This window comes from Gorilla gorilla, chromosome 18, assembly GCF_029281585.2.
Source record: "Gorilla gorilla gorilla isolate KB3781 chromosome 18, NHGRI_mGorGor1-v2.1_pri, whole genome shotgun sequence".
NCBI lineage: Eukaryota > Metazoa > Chordata > Mammalia > Primates > Hominidae > Gorilla > Gorilla gorilla.
This window is the reverse complement of record NC_073242.2, coordinates 100,964,442-100,992,424: the sequence shown is the minus strand read 5'-3', so window position 1 is coordinate 100,992,424 and position 27,983 is coordinate 100,964,442. Positions and strand designations below refer to the sequence as shown.

The following is a 27,983-nucleotide window of genomic DNA, read 5'->3' as shown; positions in this document are numbered from 1 at the left end:
TAAGAGGGTATAGACTTAGTTCATCATCTGAAACCAAACATTATCTTAGCAATTTTCTGTATAAATGGGTGATAGATAATAGCAAAGGTGTTTTAAAAAACCAATAAAGATGATTACATCTATTCTTAGCTTAGGATCCCATAAGAATGAACATTTACTGCTAATAATTAAGAAGCATAAAAAGGGACATTCTAAACAGAACCTTATTTGGGAATTTTAGTATTAACAGATGGCAGCTTCACAGGTCAAAGTCTTCTATGTGATGGGAAAATGCAGAGGGGAAGTGATATTCAAATGCAGCCCAGGCACCCTGTGAACTTAAGAGCTTGCTCTTTTGTGCAGAGATTTTGTTTCATATTTCTGATTACCAATAGCTGTGATGGTCAAGCTCATAAGCAGGCATCCAACCTTGTTCCCACTTCCTTCCTTGAATCCACTGGGAACTCTAAGGGCTCAGAATTTGCATCTCTGTGGAAAATGCTGGTGAGCTCTTTGGTGAAAGATCCATTCCCCATTGGGCAAGATGTGGACAGGGAGGTTTATGGATCAATTCCACTGATACTGTGTCGTGCTTAATAGGCCTCCAGGCCACAAAGTCTCTGAAGTCTGCCCAGACAGGAAGATCAAGAAAAGAAGAAGAGCAATACCCTGTTTCACTGGTGGGATGTGCTGCTCACATAAGGTTCCCCAGTCTGTTTTCTAGACACAAGCATGGACACAAAAGTCCTGCTTGAGCATGTGTGGACACAACTCACACTCAGTGTGATACCCACAGACATGTAGTTAAGGCTCAGAGATGTAGGCAAGGCTCAGAAGCATTCAGAGAAAGTGACTGAGGATGACACCAGGTGGCAGCAAAGCCTTCTCAACCCTCTTAGTGGATTTGCTCAGGGACAGTCCAGGTAGACAGAAGATCCAGCAACAGGTTTCTCTGTTCTTGTTCAGATCTGACGTGGCGGTAGCCCAGCAAATTCATGGCATCGCCACAGGCTTTCTGAAGTCGAGAAACCTTTTCATAGGGCAAAGACCAGCGCCAAGCCTGGGAGACATTAAGGGCATCCCTGGCATTTGTGTGGAAGGCGTGGTCACCCATGCCCTTGCCTCGGGTGATGTTATGCACCCAGGTCTGAAGATGGGGCAAGAATTCCAATCCCACGAATTCATACATTCGGGAAGTCTGGGCCACAGGGGCTCGAGCCAGGTCCTCATAGCGCACAAGCAGGTAGCGTTCCTGCAGGGCCTTGGGCAAGGACTGGATGGTCTTGTAGATCTCCAGCTGGCTTTGGCAGATGACCTGCATCACATAGTAGGGTTGGTCCTCCTTCTTGAGTTTTTGCTCATGCTGCCCCATCACAATGCGACTGTCAATCATGAGATCTCCCTTTGTGCGTTCTCGGGAACGGAACACAGCCCGGGGGTCCCGGACCAGGTGCACAATATGCAGGTTGAGGGAGGGGTCTTTCAGCAGCGGGTAGAGGGACTGCAGGTTGAAGAAGCGCACCTCCTTGAGCACCACGTGGCTGTAGGAGCGGCAGGCCTTCTCCACCACCTCGAAGGGCTGTTGACTGCACAGGAGCCTGCAGTGAGCCCGGGGGATGATTTCATCTTGTGGGATGATGTCACAGGCAGGTGCAGAACACAGGGCCCGGCTGTTCTCCCACTGGAAGAGGCTGGACTGTCTCCGGGGACCAGGTTCCATGTAGGCATCAAAGACGCTCATGTCGCACAAGAAGACGGCCCGTATCAGATCCCGCACGGCCATGTGCAGCGTCCAGGCGGTGCTCTGCTTGAAGGTCATCCACACGTGCCAGGCGGGCTCCATCAGGTAGAAAACATCTGGGTGCTGCCCAAAAAGCTGCCCCACAAAAGAAGAGCCAGAGCGCCAGGAAGACAGAACCAGCACGTGCATGCGCTTGGGCTGTGCCTTCATAGACAGGGAGCTGATGTTGTGGCTGTACATGTGGAAGAATAGAGCCAAGATGGCCATCTGGGAAACCAGAAACAGCAGGAGCTTCATTTTTTTAGGCAGTAGCATTGTGCTGAAGTGGAAGACCTTTAGGGAACAAACAGAAAGGGTGGAGTTGGGCTGCTGTTTTATTGTTTGCCTTCTATTCCCCTTCTGGCCAAAGCCACCTGCTCTCTGACCCCCCCACCAAGGAGCAACATGGAAAGCCAGAGGATTCGTGCCAACAATGGTGCCAATCCTTCTCCAAATCATTTCCTGTCCCTTACACTTAGTGTGTTGATATGTTCTCCTTCAGGGTCTTTAATTCCTCCTTCCTGGTCTTTCTAAACCAAGCCACCTTGCCCATTGGTTTACCAAAAATATCTGAACTCAACCATATTTAATCAACATAAGGAAATGTCTCCATCATGGTGCCCTGATGACAAGGATGTCTTCAGACAGGCCACACAGGGGAGGCTTCACCTCAGTCTGACTCAAGTCTTGGATGAATGCCTTGTGATTCCTGCAGAGACGGAGATAAGCTACCTAGTGAAGAACTGCCTCGAGGCCACTGCTTAGCCATCCCTCCATCATAAGGGAGACTGCAACCAAGACTGTGTCTCATCTCCCTCCCTCACTGCAATTAAGCACAGGACTTTCCACTCCAGTCCCTCAAAAGATAGGGCTGCAGGCTGTACAACTGCTTGGCTTTAGTTGGAATTGTCTCCTCAAAGGCAGAGCCAGGTGCTCATGGTGCCTGTCATCTATTTATCTGCTAGCTGGTGTTTTGCCATCAGTGTAGAGTGAAAAGTCTACGTCCAGCACCTGACCTCACCTGCCCATTTCTCACCTTGCCCTAGATAGCAAATCCTTCTGATTTGGTGTCATCCCATGGGACCAAGGCCATGGGGAGTTGATCCAATGTCGACCTTGTATCTGTGTAGGTAATGAACTATCTGAATCTATTTGAGCTGAATTAGAGTTATTTGAGCTGAATTAGAGTTATTTGAGCTGAATTAGAATTATTTGAGCTATTAGTGTCTCCTTACCTGCCAACTCTAAGAAAGCGTGGCAAGCCAACCTAAGTGCTACAGATCTCAGAACCGTATCACTCTCACTGGGGACACTTGTGGCCCATGACTCCCACACTGCTGCTTGAGGCATACTCGATTACGTGGGACAACCTACTCAAGGCAGCTGAGTGCAGTTGGGCAAGTGTGTATCACACAACCCTAGGGAGTGCCATCCCATCAAGAATTTAGATATTTATTTTCAAAATGTTTTTTGTAGGTGATAGTAAAGTATCTTGGTCCAACAAAATAAGTATATTAAGGCCAGGTGCAGTGGCTCATGCCTGTAATCCCAGCACTTTGGGAGACTGAGCTGGGCAGATCACTTGAGGTCAGGAGTTTGAGACCAGCCTGGCCAACATGGCAAAACCCTGTCTCTACTAAAAATGCAAAAATTAGCTGAGTGTGTTGGCACATGCCTATAGTCCCAGCTAGTTGGGAGGCTGAGGCAGGGGAATCGTCTGAACCTGGGAGACAGAGGTTGCAGTAAGCCGAGATCGCGCCACTGCACCCCAGCCTGGGTGAAAGGCTGAGACTCCATCTCCAAAAAAACCCACAAATATAACAAAATAAAACAAAAAATAAGTATATTAAGATGGTTTTCCAGTTGATAGTAAATATCTAGAGAAAGGGTCTCACTTTGTGATTCGTACTGTCTCATACTGACTGATGGCAGCATTTTGCAATCAGGGCTTGCTTCGTGTGAAAGGACCACGGTTCCCAGTGGTATGCTAGAATGTTATTCCAAAGGATATTTTAACCTCCTTCCCACATGACTTTGTCATTCTGGGTGACCTTCTGACATAAATAACTATTGGGAGAGAGAATAGCTATTGCACACTGTAAAATATTCATAGTAGTAGTAAGGTGTTCATTTGTATATCACCATGTACACAAGAAATTCTCCCTTCCAGCTTTAGTAAAAAATAGAGGCTAGATTTCCAGATGGTAACTGGGGCTGGATTTGGGGGTCAGCTATTTTTGTGGTGGCAGGTCTTATACCAATTATTTTAAAAGTTTTTATTTATTATTGATTTATTTATTTTTGCAGAGACAAGGTCTTGAAATGTTGCTCATGGCTGAGCACAGTGGCTCATGCCTGTAGTCCCAACACTTTTGGAGGCCGAGGCGGGTGGATCATATGAGGTCAGGAGTTTGAGACCAGCCTGGCCAACATGGTGAATCCCTGCCTCTGCTAAAAATACAAAAATTAGCTGGACGTGTTGGCTGGTGCCTGTAATCCCAGCTACTTGGGAGGCTGAGGTACGAGAATCACTTGAATCAGAAAGGCGGAGATTGCAGTGAGCCAAGATTGTGCCATTGCACTCTAGCCTGGGCAACAAGAGCAAAACTCCATCTCAAAAAAGAAAAAAAAAAGAAAGAAAGAAATGTTGCCCAGTCAGATCTTGAACTCTTGGCCTCAAACAATCTTCCTGCCTCAGCCTCCCAAAGTGCTAGGATTACAGGCATGAGCCACCGTGCTCAGCCTAAAAAGTTTTTTTTTTTTTTTCAGAGTATTTAAAATACAGATTTTAATTTTATTATTTAAGTCAATAGGAGTAATAGGCTGAATATAATGAATCATATCTTACAGTTAATTTCAAGGACTATTCCACAAACTGAAGAGTAACAATTCTTTTTTGCCTTTTTGGTATATCAACAAAGTCAGCAACATTTTAGATTGTTTTTTTTTTTTTTTTTTTTTTTTTTATTGACCATTCTTGGGTGTTTCTCGCAGAGGGGGATTTGGCAGGGTCACAGGACAATAGTGGAGGGAAGGTCAGCAGATAAACAAGTGAACAAAGTTCTCTGGTTTTCCTAGGCAGAGGACCCTGCGGCCTTCCGCAGTGTTTGTGTCCCTGGGTACTTGGGATTAGGGAGTGGTGATGACTCTTAACAAGCATGCTGCCTTCAAGCATCTGTTTAACAAAGCACATCTTGCACCGCCCTTAATCCATTCAACCCTGAGTGGATACAGCACATGTTTCAGAGATTACAGGGTTGGGGGTAAGGTCACAGATCAACAGGATCCCAAGGCAGAAGAATTTTTCTTAGTACAGAACAAAATGAAAAGTCTCCCATGTCTACCTCTTTCTACACAGACACGGCAACCATCCGATTTCTCAATCTTTTCCTCACCTTTCCCCCCTTTCCACTCCACAAAACCGCCATTGTCATCATGGCCCGTTCTCAATGAGCTGTTGGGTACACCTCCCAGACGGGGTGGTGGCCGGGCAGAGGGGCTCCTCACTTCCCAGTAGGGGCGGCCGGGCAGAGGCGCCCCTCACTTCCCCGACGGGTCGGCTGGTCGGGCGGGGGGTTGACCCCCCCACCTCCCTCCCAGACGGGGCGGCCGGCCGGGCGGGGGGCTGACCCCCCCCACCTCCCTCCCAGACAGGGCGGCTGGCCGGGCAGAGGGGCTCCTCACTTCCCAGTAGGGGCGGCCAGGCAGAGGCGCCCCTCACCTCCCGGACGGGGCGGCTGGCCGGGCGGGGCGCTGACCCCCCCACCTCCCTCCCGGACGGGGCGGCTGGCCGGGTGGGGGGCTGACCCCCCCACCTCCCTCCCGGACGGGGCGGCTGGCCGGGCGGGGGGGCTGACCCCCCCACCTCCCTCCCGGACGGGGCGGCTGGCCGGGCGGGGGGCTGACCCCCCCCACCTCCCTCCCGGACGGGGCGGCTGGCCGGGCGGGGGGCTGACCCCCCCACCTCCCTCCCGGACGGGGCGGCTGGCCGGGCGGGGGGCTGACCCCCCCACCTCCCTCCCGGACGGGGCGGCTGGCCGGGCGGGGGGCTGACCCCCCCCACCTCCCTCCCGGACGGGGCGGCTGGCCGGGCGGGGGGCTGACCCCCCCACCTCCCTCCCGGACGGGGCGGCTGGCCGGGCGGGGGGCTGACCCACCCCACCTCCCTCCTGGATGGGGCGGCTGGCCGGGCAGAGGGGCTCCTCACTTCCCAGGAGGGGCGGCAAAAGTTTTTAATAGGTAATAGTCACATGATTCAAATTGTTTTGAAAAGTATCTACAGACTCAGAATTTAGAACAAGCGTTTTCTCAGATTCTGTATGCAGGAGGGAAAGGAGTGCCTGCCAGCCTGCAGCCAGCCTGACACACCCCAGGCTTTTAACATATGTCACTGGGGAGGGGAAATCTTTTTTTTTTTTGAGACGGGGTCTTGCTCTGTCACCAGGCTGAAGTGCAGTGGCGTGATCTCAGCTCACTGCAACCTCCTCCTCCCAGGTTCAAGTGATTCCCCTGCCTCAGCCTCCTGAGTAGCTGGGAGTATAGGCACGTGCCACCAGGCTCAGCTAATTTTTTGTATTTTAGTAGAGACGGGGCTTCACCATGTTTACTGGGATGGTCTTGATCTCCTGACCTTGTGATCCGCCTGCCTCAGCCTCCCAAAAATTCAGGGATTACAAGCGTGAGCCCCCATGCCCAGCTGGGAGGGGAAATCTTATGACAAGCTCTTGTGCCTGTGAGGGAGGCCTGTAGTCAGAAATTAGGAAACTTCTAGAGCTATTTGTAAACATGGGTAGTGACATATCTTTAAAGCGGTCATAGTATTTTTCCAGAGGAAAGAAAACCTAAGAATTTTACCAGCTGACAAATCAATCCCCTCTTCTTTACGTACCGACAGCTGCTATTTATCTGCTAGCTGGTGTTTTGTCATCAATGTACAGTGAAAAGTCTACTTCCAGCACCTGACCTCACCTGCCCATTTCTCAACTTGCCGCATATAGCAACTACATTTTTTTTTTTTTTTTGAGACAGAGTCTTGCTCTGTTGCCCAGGCTGGAGTGCTGTGGTGCGATCTCGGTTGACTGAAACCTCCGCCTCCCGGGTTCAAGTGATTATCCTGACTCAGCCCCCTGAGTAGGTGAGACTACAGGCGCACACCACCACGCCCGGCTAATTTTTGTATTTTTAGTAGAAACGAGGTTTCACCATGTTAGCCAGGCTGGTCTCGAACTCCTGACCTCAAGTTGTCTGCCCGCCTCAGCCTCCCAAAGTTCTGGGATTATACAGGCATGAGCCACTGTGCCTGGCCTGAGTTCATTTTTAATGTGTCTTTTCAGTTGCTTTATGTGTACACAAGAACATTCAAATGTGTATGTGTTCTTAATTTTTTTCCTCTTTAAAATGCAAAAAAAAAAAAAAAAAAAAAAAATTTCAAGTTATCTGTTCTGTGCTGCCCTTTATTTTTAGTTGTCAATATGTCTTAGGGAGCATTCCAGGGCAGTTCGTAAAGCAGTTCCTCATTCCTTGTTGCTTCGAAGAAGTATTACATGGATTAACCAGTTTATTTAATCAGTTTCCTCATTGATGGGCTTATGAGTTGTTTCCAATCTTTTGCCATTTCAAATGCTTCAGTGATGACCTTTATGTTCACACAATGTCACACATGTATGTAAGATCACACATGTATGAAGGCAGCCTTCATACTGATCAGAAACTATTCTCTGCATCCAGGGCTCCAGAGACCTGTGAGAGTAGATTTTAGGAGAGAAATTGGGCAGCCACAAAGGAGACTCTTGGCATTTATAGCTTTCTTCCTGAAGGGAGAGCATGCTTTGCCAGCTCGTGGGTTTTCCTTGGAAGTCCCCTGAACCTTCTGGGAAGTATGTAATGACTCAAGCCAAACCTTGGGTGGCAATAGCAGCAAAACCCCTTATCTTCCATTCATAATAACAGTGCTTTTCCTCTGGATGTGCCAAAAAGATCCAATGAGGATCATCTCATCATCATGGCTGAAAATCACTTGCTGTACGGCAGAAAATATCAATGACTGGTAATTCCTGCCCTGTAGTCTTAGCCCTGCAGATTAGAACAGGACCAGCTAGGCCGGGCATGGTGGCTCACGTCTGTAATCCCAGCACTTTGGGAGGCCAAGGTGGGTGGATCACGAGGTCAGGAGATCGAGACCATCCTGGCTAACACGGTGAAACCCCGTCTCTACTAAAAATACAAAAAATTAGCCAGGCGTGGTGGCGGTCACCTATAGTCCCAGCTACTCGGGAGGCTGAAGCAGGAGAATGGCGTGAACCTGGGAGGCAGAGCTTGCAGTGAGCCGAGATGGCACCACTGCACTCCAGCCTGGGTGACAGAGCGAGACTCCATCTCAAAAAAAAAAAAAAAAAAAAAAGAACAGGACCAGCTAAGATGTGCTCCTAGTTCTTAAAACTTGAGTGCAAGAGGAAAATGATTAGAAACTAGGCTATTACTGATCATGGCCCAAGGATGTCCTCCCTCCCCGCAAAGACTGAAGAGGTGACTTTAGCAAAAGAGCTTCTCCTAAGGGCAATGTGAGTATGAGAAAAAGTTTGGAACAAAAATAGGAAGCAATGGAGCAAAACCAAAAAGAGAGGAAAATGAGAAGAACTTATCCTGTATACAGTTATAAGGAAATGGTGATAGAATTTTATAAGCAGGGCTTATAATTAGGAAAAAGCTAACATTTCCTAGGGATTAGGAGAATAGACCTTTCAAAGTGACACCCTCCCTCCCTCCATCCCACTTGGGGCCAGTTCTGTGTCCTGTGTGGGGCTTGGTGTCTCTGGGCCCTCCTTGCCTGCCAACTGCTGCTGGCCTGAAGCCCGTTTCCTCCCCAAGCTGGAGCTGGGCCTCCTAACTGCCTCCAGTTGTTCCCAGGTGTTAGTTGTCCACGGTTCTCAGGAACTCCCATGGAAATCCTCTGACTTCTTTTTCTTTCTGTGAGCACTTGCCCTGGGTAGAAAGCGTAGCTTTTGTGAAGCAAGTCCCATCCCTTGTCACTGAGCCCCAAGACACATCTGGATCTAGACGACACACAATGGGCTGACCAGAGAGCCAGGGGATACTTTAGGATGTGTCTTGGGCAAAACTCATTTCTGAAGACTGTAATGAGCAGCAGAGGCAGATGCTGCTGGGCCCTGGCAGAAGCGAGGTGATGCGAGTCACCAGGGCGCTTCATGGAAGGAGACTCTTCAATAGTGTCCTCGAATCCCACTCTCCCATTGCCAGAATTCCCAGCTGCTTGTGTCTAGGGTGGCCTTTGACATCTACCTTTCTCTTCTGTCTCTCAGCATCTCCCCATGACCCACTGCTACCAAAAACTACCTTTTTCATTTTTTTAAAATTACTATTTATTCTTTTGAGACAGAGTCTCACTCTGTCAGTGATCTCAGCTCACTGCAACCTCTGCCTCCTGGGTTCAAGTGATTCCTGTGCCTCAGCCTCCCAGGTGGCTGGGATTACAGGTGCCCACCACCGTGCCCAGCTAATTTTTGTGTTTTTAGTAGAGACAGGGTTTCACCATGTTGGCCAGGCTGGTCTCAAACTCCTAACCTCAAGTGATCCACCTGCCTCGGCCTCCCAAAGTGCTGGGATTACAAGTGTGAGCCACCACGCCTGGCCCAAAATCTTTTTTTTCCTTTTTTAGAGTCGGGGGTCTCACTCTGTTGCCCAGGGTGGAGTACAGTGACGTGATCATAGCTCACTGCAGCCTTGAACTCCTGGGCTCAAGTGATTCTCAATCCTCCTGTCTCAGCCTCCCCAGTAGCTGGGATCACAGGTGTGTCCAATCACACCCAGATACTTTTTTCATTTTTTACTAGAGACTGGCCCTCACTATATTGCCCAGGCTGGTGTCAAACTCCTGACCTCAAGCCACCTTCCAGCCTTGGCCTCCCAAAGTGCTGGGATTACAGGTGTGAGTCACCGCACCTGGCCAAAATATCTTTTTAAAGCACAAGTCTATCAACTTCCTGCTTAAAAATCCTTCAATAAATTTCCAGTGTATATGGGATTAAATAAACATCCCCACACCTTGCTCCTGGGGTCCTTAATGGCTTGGTCTTGATTTCCTGTCACTCCCCTGTGTTTTAGTGCCTTAGGCTCCCGACTTTCAGTTCTTCCAAACTTGCCCTGTTATTTAAAAGCCCTGAGATTTTTGCAGGACAGTTACTGTTCCTTCAAGAATCTGACCTGCCTTCTCCCTGAAAGGGAGAGCCTGTCTTCTCCCTGAAAGAAGTTCTGTCTCTTTCTCCTGAGATTTTTTTTTTTTAATTTTATTTTTTAGACAGAGTCTTGCTCTGTCGCCCAGGCTGGAGTGCAGTGGCATGATCTCAGCTCACCGCAACCTCCGCCTCCTAGGTTCAAGTGATTCTCCTGCCTCAGCCTCCCCAGTAGCTGGGATTATAGCCACGCCCAGCTAATTTTTGTATTTCTAGTGGAAATGGGGATTCGCCATGTTGGTCAGGCTGGTCTCGAACCCCTGACCTCAGGTGATTCGCCCACCTCGGCCTGCCAAAGTGCTGGGATCACAAGTGTGAAGCACTGCGCCCAGCCCCCTCTTGAGATTAATTTGTTTCCCAGACCTTCTGTTAGCAGCCATCCCTTTTGACAGTAAAAGCCTGTATGGGTGCCTCTCTTTTCTCTGGGCCACTATAGCTTAAGGGAAAGGCTGTATCTTATCTTACTTACAGGTACATAACAATTCTACAAATGATCAGGGCTCGGCTCATTAAACACTTTCTAAATGAATAAGTGAGCAAATAGATGAGTGTGGGCTTGATCTCCTGATCAAGATCACACCACTGCACTCCACCCTGGTCAACAGAGCGAAACTCGGTCTCAAAAAAAAAAAATAGATGAGCATGGGAAGAGGCACAGTAATTGCTAGAAAGCAGAAAACCAAAGGAGCTCCTTCAAGAGAATGAAACATAAGTATCCTTTTCTGAAATGCACATGGACACCCTTCAGCATCAGTGACTAAAATTTAGGTGATTGCATGGAACAGTGAGCACATTACCCATGCCGTCTCAGTTACTTGGACCAAGCTACTAATAAAGTCAGAGGCATGGGTTAGATGTAGTATGGCACAGTAACCCTTGGTCCAAAAAACAGTTACTATACCAAGCATGTATTAATTAAAACCAGGAGGGAAATTATTTTTCCCTTCCTGTATGAAAATTAGTTTTAGAAAACATTAAAAAAATAAAAGCCTCATTGCTGAGTGACAGGCTACCTTGCTTGAATCAGCTCAGTTACTAGGCTAACAAAGCAAAAGCAAAAAACAAAACAAAACAAAAAACCCAAACTCAGCACATTCCATCATCACCACCCCAAAAAACTAATTTAAAAAAATGTTGCCCCAACGATGGGTGAGCGGTATCGTCTTAAAACACAAAGGACAGCCATTTCTGAGGAGTCAAGAGAATCTTAGGAACTTGAAAACGCCACCAAAGGGTGGTGAGAAGGGAGAATCTATGTTTGGCACAGGAACCACGAAGGTGCCAGATGGGTGACCTCAAGCAGCAGCTGATTAGAGAGGGCTGAATTATAGATGTCTCCCAAATCGGTACCATGTAGCCTTGTAGAGACAAAATGGGAAATTCTGAGGGGGAAAAAAACCAGATAGATTCTAATTTAAGAAGTCTGGGTTCCAGCCACTGGATGCATTCCTAACTTACACTTCCCATGAGATTATGCCCCTTACAAGTAGAAATTAGATACAGCAGAAGATACCTTGAGCAAAGAGAGAGAGAATGGGGTTGGATTGGGGAAACTGGCATCCTCACAAGCAGCCTGAAGACCTGGAAAACCTCTGAAGCTAGGCACCTGGGTAAAGGGTGATCATATAACAAACTCTCCCTAGACAGTGTCAGGAGGATTGGACCTGGGTCCCGCCAGGGCTGTGTCACAAGTGCCAAGGACAGTGCATGGCACATAGTAGGTGCTTAAGGAACATCTTTCAACAAATGACAAGTGAACATATATTTGTACAGTGTTTTTTTTACTATATGAGACCCAGAAAGGAAGATTGAGCAAGATATTATAAACCAAAAATAAAATTCTAAGGCCCCCCAACCATCTGAAAGGACTTCCTCCTCAGCCAGGACTCTTTTTTTTTTTTTTTTGAAATGAAGTCTTGCTCTGTTGTCCAGGCTGGAGAGCAGTGGCACGATCTCGGCTCACTGCAACCTCGACTCCTCAGGTTCAAGCGCTTCTCCTGCCTCAGCCTCCCGAGTGACCTGGCTAATTTTTTGTATTTTTAGTACAGACATGGTTTTGCCATGTTGGCCAGGCAGGTCTTGAACTCCTGACCTCAAGTGACCTCAGTCTCCTAATAGTGCTGTGATTACACCCATGAGCCACTGTGCCCAGCTAGGGGTCTTTTTAAAATTTAACCTGAGAGACTGTTTCAGGCCATGACAAGAAGTGGGGATCTAACACGCCTCATTATACCTCTCCAGCATTAACACCAACACAGACCTTAAGTCTGACAAGAAACATTTTACAACCTATTCTCTCTGAAGCCTGCTATCTGAAGGCTTCCTCTCAGTTGCAGTGAGCCGAGATTGCGCCACTGCACTCCAGCCTGGGCGACAGACCCGTACTTTTTTTCTTTTCTTTTTTCTTTTTTTGAGATGGAGTTTTGCTCTTGTTGCCCAGGCTAGAGTGCAATGGCAGGATCTCGGCTCACTGCAACCTCCACCTCCCGGTTTCAAGTGATTCTCCTGCCTCAGCCTCCTGAGTAGCTGGGATTACAGGTGCCTGCCACCATGCCCGGCTAATTTTTTTGGTATTTTTAGTACAGACAGGGTTTTGCCATGTTGGCCAGGCTGGTCTTGAACTCCTGGCCTCAGGTGATCCACCTGCCTCAGCTTCCCAAAGTGCTGGGATTACAGGCGCGAGCCATCCCGCCTGGCTAGATGTATTTCTTAAATGTATTTGATTGAAGTCTCATGTCTCCCTAAAGTGTATAAAACCAAGCTGCACCCCGACCACCTTAGACACATGTTCTCAGGACCTCCTGAGGGCTGTGTCACGGGCCATGGTCACTCATATTTGGCTCAGAATAAATCTCTTCAAATATGTCACAGAGTCTGACTCTTTTCATCGACAATATTACATTTATTTTACACATAGAAAAGTATTTCAATTCCAATTAGAAGTTTCAAACTTGTCCAAGGCCATGCAAGATAGACGTATCTTCTACCTTAGCTGATATGCTGGCACCATAACTTAATCATATTGCACATGTGCGTGGTGTTCCACATTTTTAAAGCCCTTTTAGCTGCAATTATGATAACGATCCGGTTAGATATTTTAGACAGTGATGAGACATTTCTTCATTTTTCAGAATAAATAAACTAAACTTTAATTGACTGGCTCATCCGGTATAAATAGCCTTTTCTGGATCAGAACCCAGGTTTTGGGGATCCCAGGGCTGAGAGTTTTCAATGATCACACTGTCCCTCTCCTGAGCTAGAGAAAACCTACAGCTCCTTGCACCTCCTGTCTTCCACTCCCCAGCAGAAAACAGAGGAGAAGCTGCAGGAAGTACAGAAATTTGAGCTCCAAAGCGAGTCAGTTGGCACCAGGGGACCATCTACAAAATATACATCAGAACAGCCTGATCTGCTTTCTGGGCTCTTTTGGATCCATTTAGGGATAGAGCTAGTGGGGCTTGGGGGCTGCTGGTAAGCAGCTTGTGTTTTATTTTACCCAGAAAATTCCCCAGGTGATCTGATTTATCCCCTCTGCGCAAACCGCCTTTTCCACTGTAATCTCTAGCTTAGCTGCCAGAGGTTATCTGATACTCTTGCTCCAGCAGCTCTGGGTAATGGCTCTGCATTGGAGTCGTACACAGAAATTCTCTTCTTACCTTGTGGCTTGGGCTTCCCTGCTGCTTTTGAGAGGCTCACTGCTAGCCGGGCCATGCGCTTTTCTCCTCTGACTCACCAACTCCCCTCGGCTTCCTCCTCCTACTTGCTTTTGCATAACTGTCCCTACTCAGAGCACATTTCACTGTCCCTCCCTTCTGCCAAAAACAAAAAAGGACCCACCTTGCAAGACGGGCTTGAGAAAGCACTCGCTCCCAGGAAGCTGTGAAAGTAACAGCTTTAACACTGCTGAGACTCAAGGGGTGGGGAGACTGCTTGAGGTGGGCTGGGAGAAGCAAATGAGGAAGCATTTTCCCCCAGACTGGAGGCATCCTGGAATGTTGACTCCTGAAAGGCAACTGTGAAGGTCAACTCCCTATGGGCAGAGTGGGGAGGTGGGGAAAAAGAGAAAGAGAGAGAGAGAGACCCAGGGAGCTAGTAGATGAGGCTGATAGGGAAATTTCATGACACTTACAAGCGGAAAGGCTACAAAATCTCAAACCTGATTCCTAGACCTTGTTCTTATCTCCAAGGAGAAAATGTGAAAGTTATTTCTTGCATTACACCTGCCTGCTCACTCCACCCTGGGTCTAGGGAGGTAACATTTCTCAGCCTCTGTGTTGTATTCAATATCTTCATCCTTGCTACACGAGGTAATAAATATTTTCTGGGAGGACATAGATGTACTGGCTTGGTGGTACAGGAGAAAAAAAAATCCCCTTTAAGAAAAAAAGAAACAAGTTATCATTAAAGATTACAACTTCTCCCTTGCCTTGCTGTGTGCCCTTGGGCAAATCACTTACCTACTCTGTGCTACTTTACACGGTTGTCATGAGTCTGAAACAATGGATGCCCATGAATAAACGTAAATTGTGGTGAATGGAAGCCTCAGACTTTCAAGTCCAAGATCTTGCCAGGCAAGTCATACCACCTCTTTGAGCCCTAGAATATCATCAGTGTTAAATAAGGGTAACGATATCTATTTTACAGTATTGTTGTGAATGTTAGGATTAATGCGTATGAAGCTCCTAACACAATAATATGACAATATAAGAGTTAAAAAGTGGTTGAATAATAATACCTTCCCACCGCCACCCACCCCCGCAACTCAGCTGCCACTTCCTTTTCCAGACCTTGGAAGAGAGAGAGCAGGCAGGGAGTTGTGTGAGCTTTGGGATGATCTTTGCCGATTTCCATCAGCTAAGTCCGCTAAGCACAAATGACAAGAACCTGTGGTGCTTGCCTTGACTTGATTTCAATGGTGTGGCTCTTCCTCCCTTCCTGTTTCTCTCTGGCAGAGAGAAGAGAAATTTCTCTTCCTCCAGTGAAGGACTTTGGGCAGAGGTGTAGCTGGAAGCGCTGGAACTGGGCAGTCGGTAGTTTTGCTTTTATGCACAAAGAGATGATTCAGGTGCTGGCACAACACAGCGAGATGGCACAAGGCTTCATCATGCTACTCAGAATAGTATGTAATAAATGAACTGTTTATTTCTGGAATTTTCCCATTTAATATTTTCAAATCGTGGTTGATGATGAGTAGTTAAAACTGGGAAACAAAACTGTGGATAAAGGGGGGACTCCTGTAGTTTTATTCCAGCCCTTTCTAACATTCTTTTCGTGTTTTTCCAGCGCCTTCCCAAATATAGTGAGGTCACTCAAATACACCATAACCCCAAGTAATTCAGATCACCTGCCATCTTTCCTGTGCTAGGAATTCATGCTGGCAGAATGCCAAGCAGCTGAAGAAAGGCATCCTCTGGTCACTAGTATACGGTGGTGACCAGCACGTTCAGATACTGGACTTCCAAGGGTCTACCACATTCCACAGCACTGGGAAGAAATTTGAATGCTGGTGTCCGATATCCAGGCCTTCTTGTAGAAGTCCTGCGGCCCACGTCTCTAAGGCAGCACTGTCAATAACAGTCTCTGTGATGATGGAAATGTTCCATATCTGCACTATACAGTAGCCACTGTCCACCTGAAACGTGCTAGTGCTACCATATTGGATTGTGCAGTCAAGTAAGAGATCTAATCTTTTTCTTTGTGAGTCTCCAAAATCTGATAACAGATATAGACCTCTGTAGAAAAATGTACAATTGCTCATATACAAACACAAAATCATATGCAATGCCAAGGAATCCCAAGTTTAAAATCTGTACAAAAGGCTGTGTGTACTTGAAGTGATTTAGACAATTGTCTCCTGGGGACCACTATTCAGCGGAGTGGCTGATCTCATCTTTGCCCTTGGAAGTTTACTATCTTTACTGTCTGGGGACCCACCTGAGTGGTGAAGAGACCTGGGGTCAGCTCCTGACCTAGACTCTGATTTTCTCAGGGGTCAAAAGGATCTTTCTGCTGGTTATACTACCTACTCCTGCTACCTTACCCTGACCATCACTCCAAATGAGATTGCAGTTTCTTCACATCCACACTTACCTACATATCTTTTCTGTCCCTAGTGACACTAAAAGGACAGTGATGCTTCCTTGAGTTTCTTTTCTTGTGGGGGCTCTAGCATTCCTCATTTTTTTACACTGAGCATCAGCCTGCAATGCAGATGTCCAGGCCTAAAACTGTTGAGGAACATGTCACCCCCTACATTGGTCACCAGCCCTGTTTTGCTTACCAAAGCCAGTGTCTGGCCTGAGTAGGTCACTGGCTAAGTGGCTGAGTTTAGAGAATAGATTCTGGAGGGCTTTGTAGTTTGGCTAAGTTTCTGAAGTCTATAGAGACTGGATCTTAGCATCACAGGGAGCCAGCGCCTTCGGAAGAAGTGTCTGCAAGCCAGGAAGGAAATCTTGGTTGCTGTAAATCCTATTATCAAATGGGTAATTGCTTTCAGTAGAACTTGCTTCCTTGAGCTGGGCCCTGGTGGTGGACATCTGTGTAGGGAATCCCCCAGCAATACGATGTCCCTTATCTGTGTTAGAAATATTTGTTTCAACAGTGGGAGAATAAGTTGGACTAGAATAGATAAGATTAGGGAAAAAAAGAACACAGTTTTAAGTTTTTCACTGATTCTTGCTTTTTTGTTGCTCCCTTGAAGGGCAGAGGGGATGGGAAAATAGGAAATAATGAGCCAGGAGCTCCTAGTAAAACTCAGGCATCCCTTATATGTCTTTGATGGTTCAGGAACCTAACATTGCTGCATAATTGTGGCTTTATCTGGAATCGGGCTCCTGAAATTCTACCTCTGGTCTTCCAAAAACTGTCAGAGACTGCTTCAGGGGACCCGTGATGATTTAGTCAGGGAGTTTCTGGGATGAAATCTGGGGAGACTATCAGTGTGTCTTCTGGTGGACTGTCACCTCATGTATCACATTGATCACCAATGTCTGTCTAAAGGTAAAATAACCTTAAATAGCTGTCAAATTTGCCCTCCTTTATATGTCAACAGCCCCTGTCTTCAGTCTGCCTTTCAATTTTTTTTTGCTTGAATTTCTGCCAACAGTCTCTCACTTTTTCCCATATCCCCAATCTTACGCCCTCCAGCCTTCCCACTCTACGCTGCGGCTAGAGTGATCTTTCCTAGGATGGATCTGATCCCCAGCATTTCCCTGATGAAAATGCTACAAAAGAGCTCATTAGAGACACAGTACAAATTCCTCGAGATTCTCAGTTAGGCACCTTTTAAGAGTTGGTGTCTCTCGGCCAGGTGTGGTGGCTCACGCCTGTAATCCCAGCACTTTGGGAGGCCAAGGTGGGTGAATCACCAGAGGTCAGGAGTTCGAGACCAGCCTGGCCAACATGGCGAAACCGTGTCCCTACTAAAAATACAAAAATCCACCAGGTGTGGTGGCATAGACTTGTAATCCCAGCTACTCGAGAGGCCGAGGCAGGAGAATAGCTTGAACTCAGGGAGTGGAGGTTGCAGGTAGGTGGGTAGATGATATGCTGGGAATTTGTGGAAACTCCCTTCTTATTGCTTTTATTTTCCTAGTGAGTGAGGGGATAAGGTTGTCAGCTGAGTCTGAGGATGGGGAAGGAGTTGTGGAAGCTTGAAGAGAGAGACGAAGATATGGAATGGCCACCTGTGAGGATACGTTAGTGACTGTGCTAGGGTAATGAGGTAAGATAGATGAGTGAAGCCGAAGGTGAGTGGTCATAAACTTAAAATGAAAGCAGATAGCAGAGGTGTGTAGTTTTTCCAGCCCTGTTCGGCTACTACTACTTGTGTGGGGATAGGTGGAGAGTTAGATTTAAGTAAGACCTCTGCTTTTCTGGAAGAGTACAATGAAGTATTAGAGAGGCAAGGGAGCCTAGGGGATATTCAAAGGTGTAATTATGATAATGAACCATGGAAGCTAAGCTGGTTAAGAGGAGAAAGAAGGACGGAAAGATTATAGCTGAACTAAGTTGGAGGGCAAGTTTTTTGGGAGTGAGGAGGTCAAGGATTTGAGACATCAGGGCTTTGAAAGTATCATCTCTAAGGATATTGAGTTCATGTAGAATTGTCCCAGGAGTAGAGTTGGAGAGTGGCAGGGGTCATATGACTGTAATGAGGGCAGTTTAGTCTGGTTAATATCAGAGTGAAAGCTGGAAATGTTTAGGAAGGAGGGAGCCAGAATAATCTGGAAGCAGCAATGAGGAACAAGAAAACCTATTCCACTGTGGAGTGTAAGAAACAGCCACCACTTGAGAGGACTGCAGAGAAAGCAGTGTCTTCAAGGGAGACCTAGTTTCCTTTAGAGCAAGAAAGTGAAGAGGAAATTAAGACACTTCGAGAAAAGATGGATTTTGTGGACCCCAACAAGGGTGTCGGGATGGGGAGGGTGGGAAATGGGGTCAGAAAATGAGACGTTTGGAGCCATTTGGGATGAAACACAAGGGATAAGGAACAACTGAGGATCCTGGGCTACTTGTGTGACTGGCATAAACCAGGATAAAGGAAATAATAACAGATAATGATGGCCTCCAGGAAGATAGCGGTGGCCAAACTGAAAACTTGGGGAAGGGCAGTGTGAAGTACCTGCTGGAAGAGGCTGGGGTGCTCTCTCTTTACTCTTGGCAATGGTGATGTGGAGGCCAGGGTAGGGGTGCTGTTGAAACTCTAGACATTGAGAAACTGCATCACCACTTCTCCAAACAATGCAAAGCATCTGGAGTCAGCTTGGTTGAAGGAACAAGAGTTTTGGGCTGGGCATGGTGGCTTATGCCTGTAATCCCAGCACTTTGGGAGGCCAAGGCGGGTGGATCACCTGAGGACGGGAGTTCGAGACCAGCCTGACCAACATGGAGAAACTCCATCTCTACTAAAAATACAAAATTAGCTGGGTGTGGTGGCGCATGCCTGTAATCCCAGCCACTCAGGAGGCTGGGGCAGGAGAATCGCTTGAACCTGGGAGGCGGAGGCTGTGGTGAGCTGAGGTCACGCCATTGCACTCCAGCCTGGGCAACAAGAGTGAAATTCCGTCTGAGAGAGAGAGAGAAAAAAAAGAGTCTTGATTGAGGGAGAAAGAAGAGATAGATCACGGAGCACTGAGGGACTAGGTAGTTCTCCAGGGGATATCACAGGAGTTCCTGGGTGCTGACCTGTGTGACATGAAGTCATGTAGTCATACAGTTGGGGTGGATACAGTGGCTCAAGAATGCCATTGGGTGACTTATTTCTACAGACCATCAACTTCATGCTTATTGCCTCATGGCCAGGAGACAGCTGTGCACATCTAGGGCTCACATCTACATTCCAGACAGGAAACTGCAGAAAGGTTAATAGCTGCAGGGCATATGCATCACATAAAGTAAAGATGTGGAAGCACTTCAGTCTCCAAAGCTCTTGGTTCATGTGGGTTGCTCTGCTTAAAGCGCCCTCTCTGCTTTATGGCCTGATTAACTTGCATCTTCTCTTTCAAGATTCAACTCAAGTCAGCATCACCTTCTCTGGGAAACCATTCCTTATGTCCCCAGGCTGAGTTAGGTGCCCTGGTCTGTGTGTTCAGAGCTCATGGCAGATTGCCATGATGACCTCCATTCTCCCATCTTTGTATCCATGCCCTATGACATATAACTCTGCCTAGGGTCTCAGCTATGCTACTCGCTTTGATTGTAGGGATTTTTTTTTTTTTTTGAGATGGAGTCTTGCTTCTTTACCCAGGCTGGAGTGTAATGGCGCAATTTTGGCTCACTGCAACCTCCGTTTCCAGGGTTCAGGCTATTCTCCCACCTCAGCCTCCCCAGTAGCTGGGATTATAGGCATGTGCCACCATGCCCGGCTAATTTTTGTATTTTTAGTAGAGACAGGGTTTCACTATATTGGCCAGGCTGGTCTTGAACTCCTGACCTCAAGTGATCTGCCTGCCTAGGCCTCCCAAAATGCTGAGATTACAGGCATGAGCTACCACGCCTGGCCTGTTGGGATGTTTTTAAGCAGAGGCTTTAAAGTAACTTGTGCAGTTGGACATGTTCTTGCTCTTGTGTCTAAGTCACTGCCGTGAGATCATGCCTGCTGGATGAAAGGCACGGGAAGCACATCCAAATTACCATGGTTGTCCTAGCTGAGGCCATCCTAGATCAGCCAATGGCAGCTAACCACCAGACACTTCAGTGAACCCAAGCCAAATCAGCAGAACTACCTAAGCGACCACCCTAGATGCACGAGAAATGAGGTTTTATTGTATACCACTGAAGTTTCTTGGCTGGTTGTTAGTTAGCATTATGGTAGCCTTAGAAAATTGTTGCCGAGTCCCTTCAGCATAGCCACAAGCCTTAGCCATGTCTGTCTTCCCAACTCACGTTGGGAGAGAATCACCTTTTATCTGTGTATATCACCTCTTGCCTGTGTATACCTAGCACGTAGCACAATGCTTGGCCCATAGAAGGCGCTTGGTGAAAGTCTGGGAAAGGAAGGAATGACTGAGCCTTTGTTCAACCTTAAAAAGGAACCTTTTTTTTTTTTTTTGAGACAGAGTCTCTCTCTGTCACCCAGGCTGGAGTGCAATGGCATGATCTCAGGTCACTGCAACCTCTGCCTCCTGGGTTCAAGCAATTCTCGTGCCTCAGCGTCCCTAGTAGCTGGGATTACAGGCGTGTACCACCCTGCCCAGCTTTTTTTTTTTTTTTTTGAGATGGAGTCTTGCTCTGTCGCCCAGGCTGGAGTGCAATGGCATGATCTTGGCTCACTGCAATCTCCACTTCCCGGGTTCAAGCGATTCTCCTGTCTCAGCCTCCTGAGTAGCTGGGACTACAGGTGCCTGCCACCACGCCCGGCTAATTTTTCTATTTTTAGTAGAGATGGGGTTTCACCATATTGGTCAGGCTGGTCTTGAACTCCTGACCTCAGGTGATCCACCCACTTTGGCCTCCCAAAGTGCTGGGATTACAGGCGTAAGCCACCGTGCCTGGCCTAATTTTTGTACTTTTAATAGAGACAAGGTTTTGCCATGGTGCCCAGGCTCGTCTCAAACTCCTGACCTCAAGTGATCTGCCCACCTTGGCCTCTCAAAGTGGTGGGACTACAGGCGTGAGCCACTGCACCCAGCTGAAAACAACAACAACAAAAAACAGGTGCACATTCCCTATAACTAAACAATGTAATCAAATACACGCACCCACAGAAAACCTGGTCCAACAAACATGTGAAGCGACAATATAAAACCAATTCTCATCACTGTTTAAAGCACTTTTCTACCTCAAGTACAATGATTGTCTCTCAAACATGGGGCACTTAATTTTACATTTTATTGTATTGTATAGTTCAATCCAATGATAATCTAAATCCCACAAGTACATTTTAAAAGGTCGAAGGTAAAGAAGTAGATATGACTCAGTGTCGATATTTTTTCTATTATTTTCAGTACGCAATACTAAATCACTCTAACCACTGACGTTTCCTAAACAATGTCAAGAAACTTGCATTTCTTAAAAAATTATTTGTATTAACATTAAAAACAGAATTTCCACTAGGAGACCACAGAGGACACATGTATCTAGTAGCCTAGTTAAGTATGTGGTTGGGATGGCGAGAATATCATCTTTATGAAAGGTCAGTGGTCACATGGGATTGTGTGTTTGAGGCACACTAAGAAAATTAGTTTTGTCAAAGAAGAGGGTTTCTGTAGAGCAATAGTGAAAAAGGGTGTGGATAGACGGCAGAATAGAGCTTAATTGTGGAAATCTGAGTGTAAGGTTAGGGCATTTTTATATTCTACTTAGCAGAGAATAGTTACAACTTTATTTTTTATTTTTAAGACAGGCTCATTCTGTTATATAGGCTGGAGTGCAGTGGTACAATCACAGTTCACTACCACCTTGACCGCCCGAGCTCAAGCGATCCTCCCACCTCAGCCTCCCAAATAGCTGGGACTATGTGTTTTTATTTTGTGTAGAGAAAAGGTCTCACTTTGTTGCCCAGGCTAGTTTTGAACTCCTGGGCTCAAGTGATCCTCCTGTCTTGGCCTCCTAAAGTGTTGGGATTACAGGTGTGAGCCACCACATCTGGTTGCTTTCAACCTTTGAGCAAGGGAATGACATAATGAAGTGTTGGGTCAATCTAGCTGCTAGATTCTAGCAGTATGGTGAAGTGGTTTTTGCAGAAACATGTTTAAAGTCATATCAAATAATTTAATGGCAAAACACTATTATGCAGATATACCCATTTATTTAAAAATCACATATTTCTTAAAGTCTAGATTGATGCGAGGATGCAAATGAACAAGAAATCATTTTGAGATCATAAGATTTGCTCTTCTCTTCCTAATAGTCATCTAGTTTGTTGCCCGTTGTGAATCCATGAATTACTCGTTTTTTTTTTCTGAGTATTGGGTTGTCCTCATTTTCCTTTGTTTTGCCTTTGATACTCTCCCTTGGGTCCTGTTGGTCCAGTTCCTTGAAAAAATAATTACAGTCGGGGTAGAGGTCAGAAGTAAGAATGAATGAGACTCCATGAAGCCAAAACCAGAATCAACATTGGGATAAACTGTTCTAAGCTCCCTTTCCAAGAACACAGTTCACCTGAGTTATGATAGCATTTACCTTTTGGGTGTGAGGATATCATTTTGCCTTTGAAGTGTGTTTCATAATCCACTGATTGGACACATTGCTATATTGCTGTCACTATTTCTTTTTATTCAAGAGGAACTTAGAGTTAGGAAGGATAAATAACTTTGTCCAAATTATTTTGTTATGTTAGTCACAGAAGCGCGTCTTTTCACACTCCATGCCTCTCTAAGACCTGCTGTTTCTTCTAGAATGTTCTCCTCCTCACCTTACTCCCATTCCACCTGCCAAAAATTCAGCCTTCTAAACCCTGTTCAGATATGCCTTCCCTGTGCAACCTTCCCTTCTCCCTGTGCCAGTTCTTTCTCCTCGCCCCCCAAAGTAAATTGTACAAACCTCTGTAATGATGCACATGCGTTTACATATATGCCTCCCTATAGGACTATAGGGGTCTTCCATTTTGTGCCCCCAGCACCAGCATCTAGTACACAGTAGGTGCTTAATTAATGTCGGATACAAGAGGAGAGAATCTAAAGGCAAGGAGGGAAATTTTAAACCCTTCCAAAATCTAAGCAAAAGATACAGAGGCAGCACCTAAAACCACCCCCACTTGGATTAATTTTTTTTTCTTTTTTTTTTTTTGAGACAGAGTTTCGCTCTGTCGCCCAGGCTGGAGTGCAGTGGCGCGATCTTGGCTCACTGCAAGCTCCGCCTCCCAGGTTCACGCCATTCTCCTGCCTCAGCCTCCCGAGTAGCTGGGACTACAGGCACCCGCCACCACGCCCGGCTAATTTTTTGTATTTTTAGTAGAGACGGGGTTTCACCGTGTTAGCCAGGATGGTCTTGATCTCCTGACCTCGTGATCCACCAGCCTCGGCCTCCCAAAGTGTTGGGATTACAGGCGTGAGCCACCGCGCCCGGCCTAATTTTTTTTTTCTTTAACATATTAGGGAAGGAGGCTTCTCAGCCCTCCCGCAGCCGTCAGGGGGTCGTCGTGGGGCCGCTTTCCCGGCTTCACCTCGGGGGCTCCCATGCGATCCCCCGCAGCTTCCCCGGCCTCGCACGCACGGTGGCTGTGACCTCTCCCCACACCGTCCCGCAGCCCCTACGCTCTACATAGTGCGCATGCACTGTGCGCCTTGCTGCGTTTCCCAAGCTGATGCACCCTCTTCTTTACTCGTCTTTGTCCTTTTCTCACGTTTCCTTCGCCCAGGAACTTTGTTTTCCCCCTTAGAGGACATCTGCCTTTCTGGCCACATCCTCCACCCAGCGCCTCCCTGGAGAGCTGGCAGAGCCCAGCTGCGGCGCCAGGAGGGGGCTTCTGAGCCCTGGGCTGCGCTTCCTCTTGCACGAGGCTTTTTCCTTCCAACTTCTCCAGTGCGCAATCGGGCGGTGAGGACTCAAGGAACGTGAGCACAATTTGGTTAGGGGGCGAGGAGGAGGTCTACCCTGGCAGGCAGGCCGGCTTTTCCAGCTGCTTCTAGCTCCTTGCAGACAAACCACTGGTCCCACAGGCTTAGGGTTGAATCCTGTAGGTGGATAGTCCTGGGGTCTCACACACAACCCATGCCAGAAGAATGTTTTTATTTTCTTATTTTTGCTCACTTGTATTTTTTGGGGGACGGCGGGGACAGGGTCTTGCTCTGTTGCCCAGGCTGGAATGCAGTGGTGCTATCATAGCTCACTGCAGCCTTGAACTTCTGGGCGCATGTGATTTTCTTGCCTCAGCCTCTCAGGTAGCTGAGCCTACAGGTGTGCACCACCACTAGCAAGAACATTCTAGAAGAAACACCTGCCCCCCCCCCTTTTTTTTTTTTGTAGAGATGTAGTAGTCTTGCTATGTTTGCCCAGGCTGGTCACTCCTGTATTTTCTAATTTTTAAAAGTGCGCATGTATTTCTTATGTGATAAAAACCATTAAATGCAAAAATATCTTCTTTGGAAGTAGGGATCCTTTGTGCAGCAGACTTGGCGGAAATCTCAAATATCTGTTGAAAGTGCATAAAAGAATGTGCACATCAATTTTATCCCAAATCCTGCCTCTTCTGAAGTTCTAACTCAAATGCAGCCTTCTCATAAAACATTTCCTTATATCCTCAATTACATAGGCCTACAAAGCCTTACCTGATTTGGCCACGCCCAGCCCGTCCCATCCCTCACTGACCCCCTCACCGCCTGCTGTTCCTCATTTCTGAGGCTCTGAAACCTTGGCCTCTTCCTCCCTGTTGTTCCTGGCACACTGGAGAAAATCGATTAATATTTGTTGAATGAGTGAATGAATGTGACCTCTTCCTGGTATGTATCATTCGGACAAAATCTGTTCTGTTCTATAATTAGGTATTTGTCCTATGTCCCCTACTGTTAAGCAACTTGAGGCCTCTTACACCCTGTGATATGACCCCTGCTGTGCCTGGCACAATGCTTGATATGTAGTAATAGCAAATATTAACAATAATAGTAGGAAGAGTTGTTACTTGAGTGATTACTAGGGGCCAAGTACTGTATTAAATATTTATATGTATTACCTCACTTATATATATAATGACCATGAAGATACCCAGATTATAGGAAGGCATGCGGCCATAAACATAGCCTTCTATTCTTAGTGCTGCTTTACAGCGGAGGAAGCTGAGGCTTAGAGAAGTTAAGTAGCTCACCCAAGGTCACATTGCTAAGACGCGGCATTACAGGAAAATGCAATCCTAAATTATTTTCAGATCCACAGTTTTCAAAGTGTGGTCCAGGAACCACTGGGGTCCTCGAGACCCTTTCAGGAGGTCTGTAGATGCAAAATCATTTTAATAATCATGCTAGGACATCGTTTGCCATCTTCTTTCTCGTGTGTGTGTGTATGGTGATTTTCCCAAGGCTATGTGTCATGTGATATCAAATCACTTTGAATGCAGAAGCAGAAAGGAGAATCCAGTTGTCTTCCATTAAGGCAGACTTTAAAGAGATTTTCAAAACTGTAAAATAATGCTAATCATTCCCGTTAATTTTTAAAAAATAAAATACATTTATTTTTAATAAAAGCATTTTTGTCAACATGTAATATGTTCATAATTGTCATTTTTGAATAAATAAATATTCAAAAATTTATCAATTTTGATTTCTAATATGGTAAATATCTATAGAGAGGAGCCCATATAAACAAAAACACTATGAGATTCTCAGTATCTTTCCGAGTGTTAAGGGGCCCTGAGACCAAAATGCTTGAGAGTAGATGTATTAGATAATATCTGTTTCCTCGCAGCTCTAAAATTTAAAGGTTTTCAGCTCCTGGGGCAGTTTAGATAATTTGTAACCGGTCTAAATTTTCAGTCTGCAGATCAGCTTGGAAAAGAGAGGCAGCCCTGAGGTCTATCTCCATGCCTGGTCCTGACTGGTCTTGGCTACCTGGATTTATTCTGGTCTTAACTGCTCTGTGAACTTCTGGAAACTCCCATTCCTGTCTTGGGCTCACACATAGCTCCCAAGTAGACTCATTATTTCATTCCTTTATCCCCCATTCTCTTTTATGGTTATGTGGCATGTCAGATTTTACCTTGATCCTGGAGTAGACCTTTCTCCCAACTTTCTATACTGTCTTACAGAACAAAGGTTTTTTTTTTTGTTTTTGTTTTTCCAATATCCAAACACTTCCTGGATTCCGGATGAGCCCTGAATGGCTTATTTCCTGTTGCCATGGCATGTACAGAATTATAACATATCTTACATTCTAAATTATTTCTCATTGATTACCTCTGGGAAAAGGAACTGGGTGGCAGGAGAAAAGAAGTAGGAGGAAATCTTACCTCTTTTGTAATAGCTTTTGTACAGAAATTAAATTTAAAACTTTGCTCCAAGCAAAGCAAAATCAACAAACAAAACAACAAAAAGCAAACCATACACAATTATCTCCTGAAATGTGATTATGTCTAGAACTTCCTTGTTTGGTGGGAAACTCCTTTCAGAAGAGGATCATTTTACAGGGTGGATTCAGAAGTAGAAAGCCTGTCATAGGTCACTGGACTGTGAAGAAGGAGGTATAGTTTAGAATGGAGACTGTCTTTGGGAACTTCAGGTTTTGGGTTTTTTTTCCCCCTTCAGATATCTGAATCATAGTTTGCTGGAATAAACTAAGAATATGAATTGGCCTCTCTTTATGAACATTATTTTAAAAAATCTTTGCCCAGGCACAGTGGCTCACGCCTGTAATCCTAGCATTTTGGGAGGCCGAGGCAGGCGGATTGTCAGAGCTCAGGAGTTCGAGACCAGCCTGGGCAGCCATCTCTACTAAAATAGAAAAAATTATCTAGGTGTGGTGGTGTGCGACTGTAGTCCCAGCTACTCGGGAGGCTGAGGCATGAGGATCGCTTGAACCCGTAAGAGCAAGATTGCAGTGAGCCGAGATCATGCCCCTGCACTCCAGCCTGGGTGACAGAGCGTCTAAAAAAAAAAAAGTTGACGTACTATGAACTTAGATATACAATTGCTTCTTGGCCTTTTGGCTAACATCAAGTGTAAACTTAGATATAAACAGTACTATATATTATATATAGTATACATACTGAATCTACTTTATACTTTTTGTTTATTTGCTGGTGTTTAATTTAATCAGTGATTTCTTCAGGTTTTGCTTTTATTGTTTTCTCCGTATTTTCCTGTGCTGATGCATTTGGAGAAGGGAGGTAAATGCAGGTTCTATTCCCAACCAGGTCACCTATTTGCTGTGTGATCTTTGGCCAGTCTCGCCCTGGGCCTCCGTGACCCACACCCGTTGCACAAAGGTGAGACTTGCCTTTGAGGGACGGTTGAGAGGGAAACAGAAGATCCAGGCAGCAAAGTCATTCAGAAAGGTAAAAGTGCTATTCAAAACCTAAGTAGTACTGCTAACCTTCATGCTGAAGACTAAACTGTGATTTTTAAATCTTGGCCAAATTCCTATCTAAGGGTTCTGAGAATCTGCTCTACAAACCATAAATTCTCATCAGATGGGTTTTATTTAACTTCATATGTCATGACTTACTTTCCAATCTGACTGTGGCATAACATTATGTGACAAAGAAGAAAGTCAAAATATTTTACCCCAAAACTCGTTTCTTTGCCGTGTTTTGAAATGGTCCTGCAAAGCTGTCCTTTGTGGGGGGAAATGTGCATCTAAAGAATCTCTATTAACGTAGTTAGATCTTTTTCTTCCAGATCCTCCCAATCTTTAAGAGATTAAGTAAGAGTCTAGCACCTTTTAAAGGTCTGAATAGGAAACAATTTGTCATCTATTGTCTCTAAGGGCAGCCACTATAAGACTTCAAAAGAACCTTGGTCTCCATAGTCTTTTGTCTTAACCTGAACATTTTCTTTCTATTGATCCCTGGTCTTTAGACAAACTCAACCAATTGTTGATCAGAA

The 27,983-nt window shown here is 46.1% G+C and overlaps 2 protein-coding genes and 1 long non-coding RNA gene across 4 annotated transcripts in view; 1 reads left to right on the top strand and 2 right to left on the bottom strand.

Annotated features, from left to right (window-relative positions):
• Nucleotides 1–27,983, top strand: part of ZNF19 (zinc finger protein 19) — a 92,579-nt gene that overhangs the window by 27,945 nt on the left and 36,651 nt on the right. Inside the window, exon 3 of the mRNA XM_055366422.2 lies at nt 27,293–27,433. The gene's annotated coding sequence lies outside the window, so the exon portion shown is untranslated. The remainder of the gene's footprint in view (nt 1–27,292; nt 27,434–27,983) is intronic.
• CHST4 (carbohydrate sulfotransferase 4) lies at nt 126–14,038 on the bottom strand. Of its 2 annotated transcripts, none has more exons than XM_055366424.2 (2): nt 13,846–14,038; nt 126–2,053 (listed from the first exon to the last, which is right to left on the bottom strand). In XM_055366424.2, exon 2 carries the CDS (start codon nt 2,033–2,035, stop codon nt 875–877), a length of 1,161 nt encoding a protein of 386 aa, XP_055222399.1. In that variant the 5' UTR covers nt 2,036–2,053; nt 13,846–14,038; the 3' UTR covers nt 126–874. The 2 variants fall into 2 exon arrangements, with proteins under 2 accessions (XP_055222399.1, XP_004057996.1); XM_004057948.5 differs by having other exon boundaries at nt 13,665–14,012.
• Nucleotides 22,239–26,266, bottom strand: LOC129527706 (uncharacterized). The gene is made up of 2 exons (XR_008672746.2): nt 26,140–26,266; nt 22,239–22,485 (listed from the first exon to the last, which is right to left on the bottom strand). It is a non-coding gene; the product is annotated as an uncharacterized lncRNA (long non-coding RNA).

Coding starts and splice junctions, on each gene's coding strand:
- CHST4 (XM_055366424.2), bottom strand. CDS start 2,035: ATGCTACTGCCTAAAAAAATGAAGCTCCTGCTGTTTCTGGTTTCCCAG.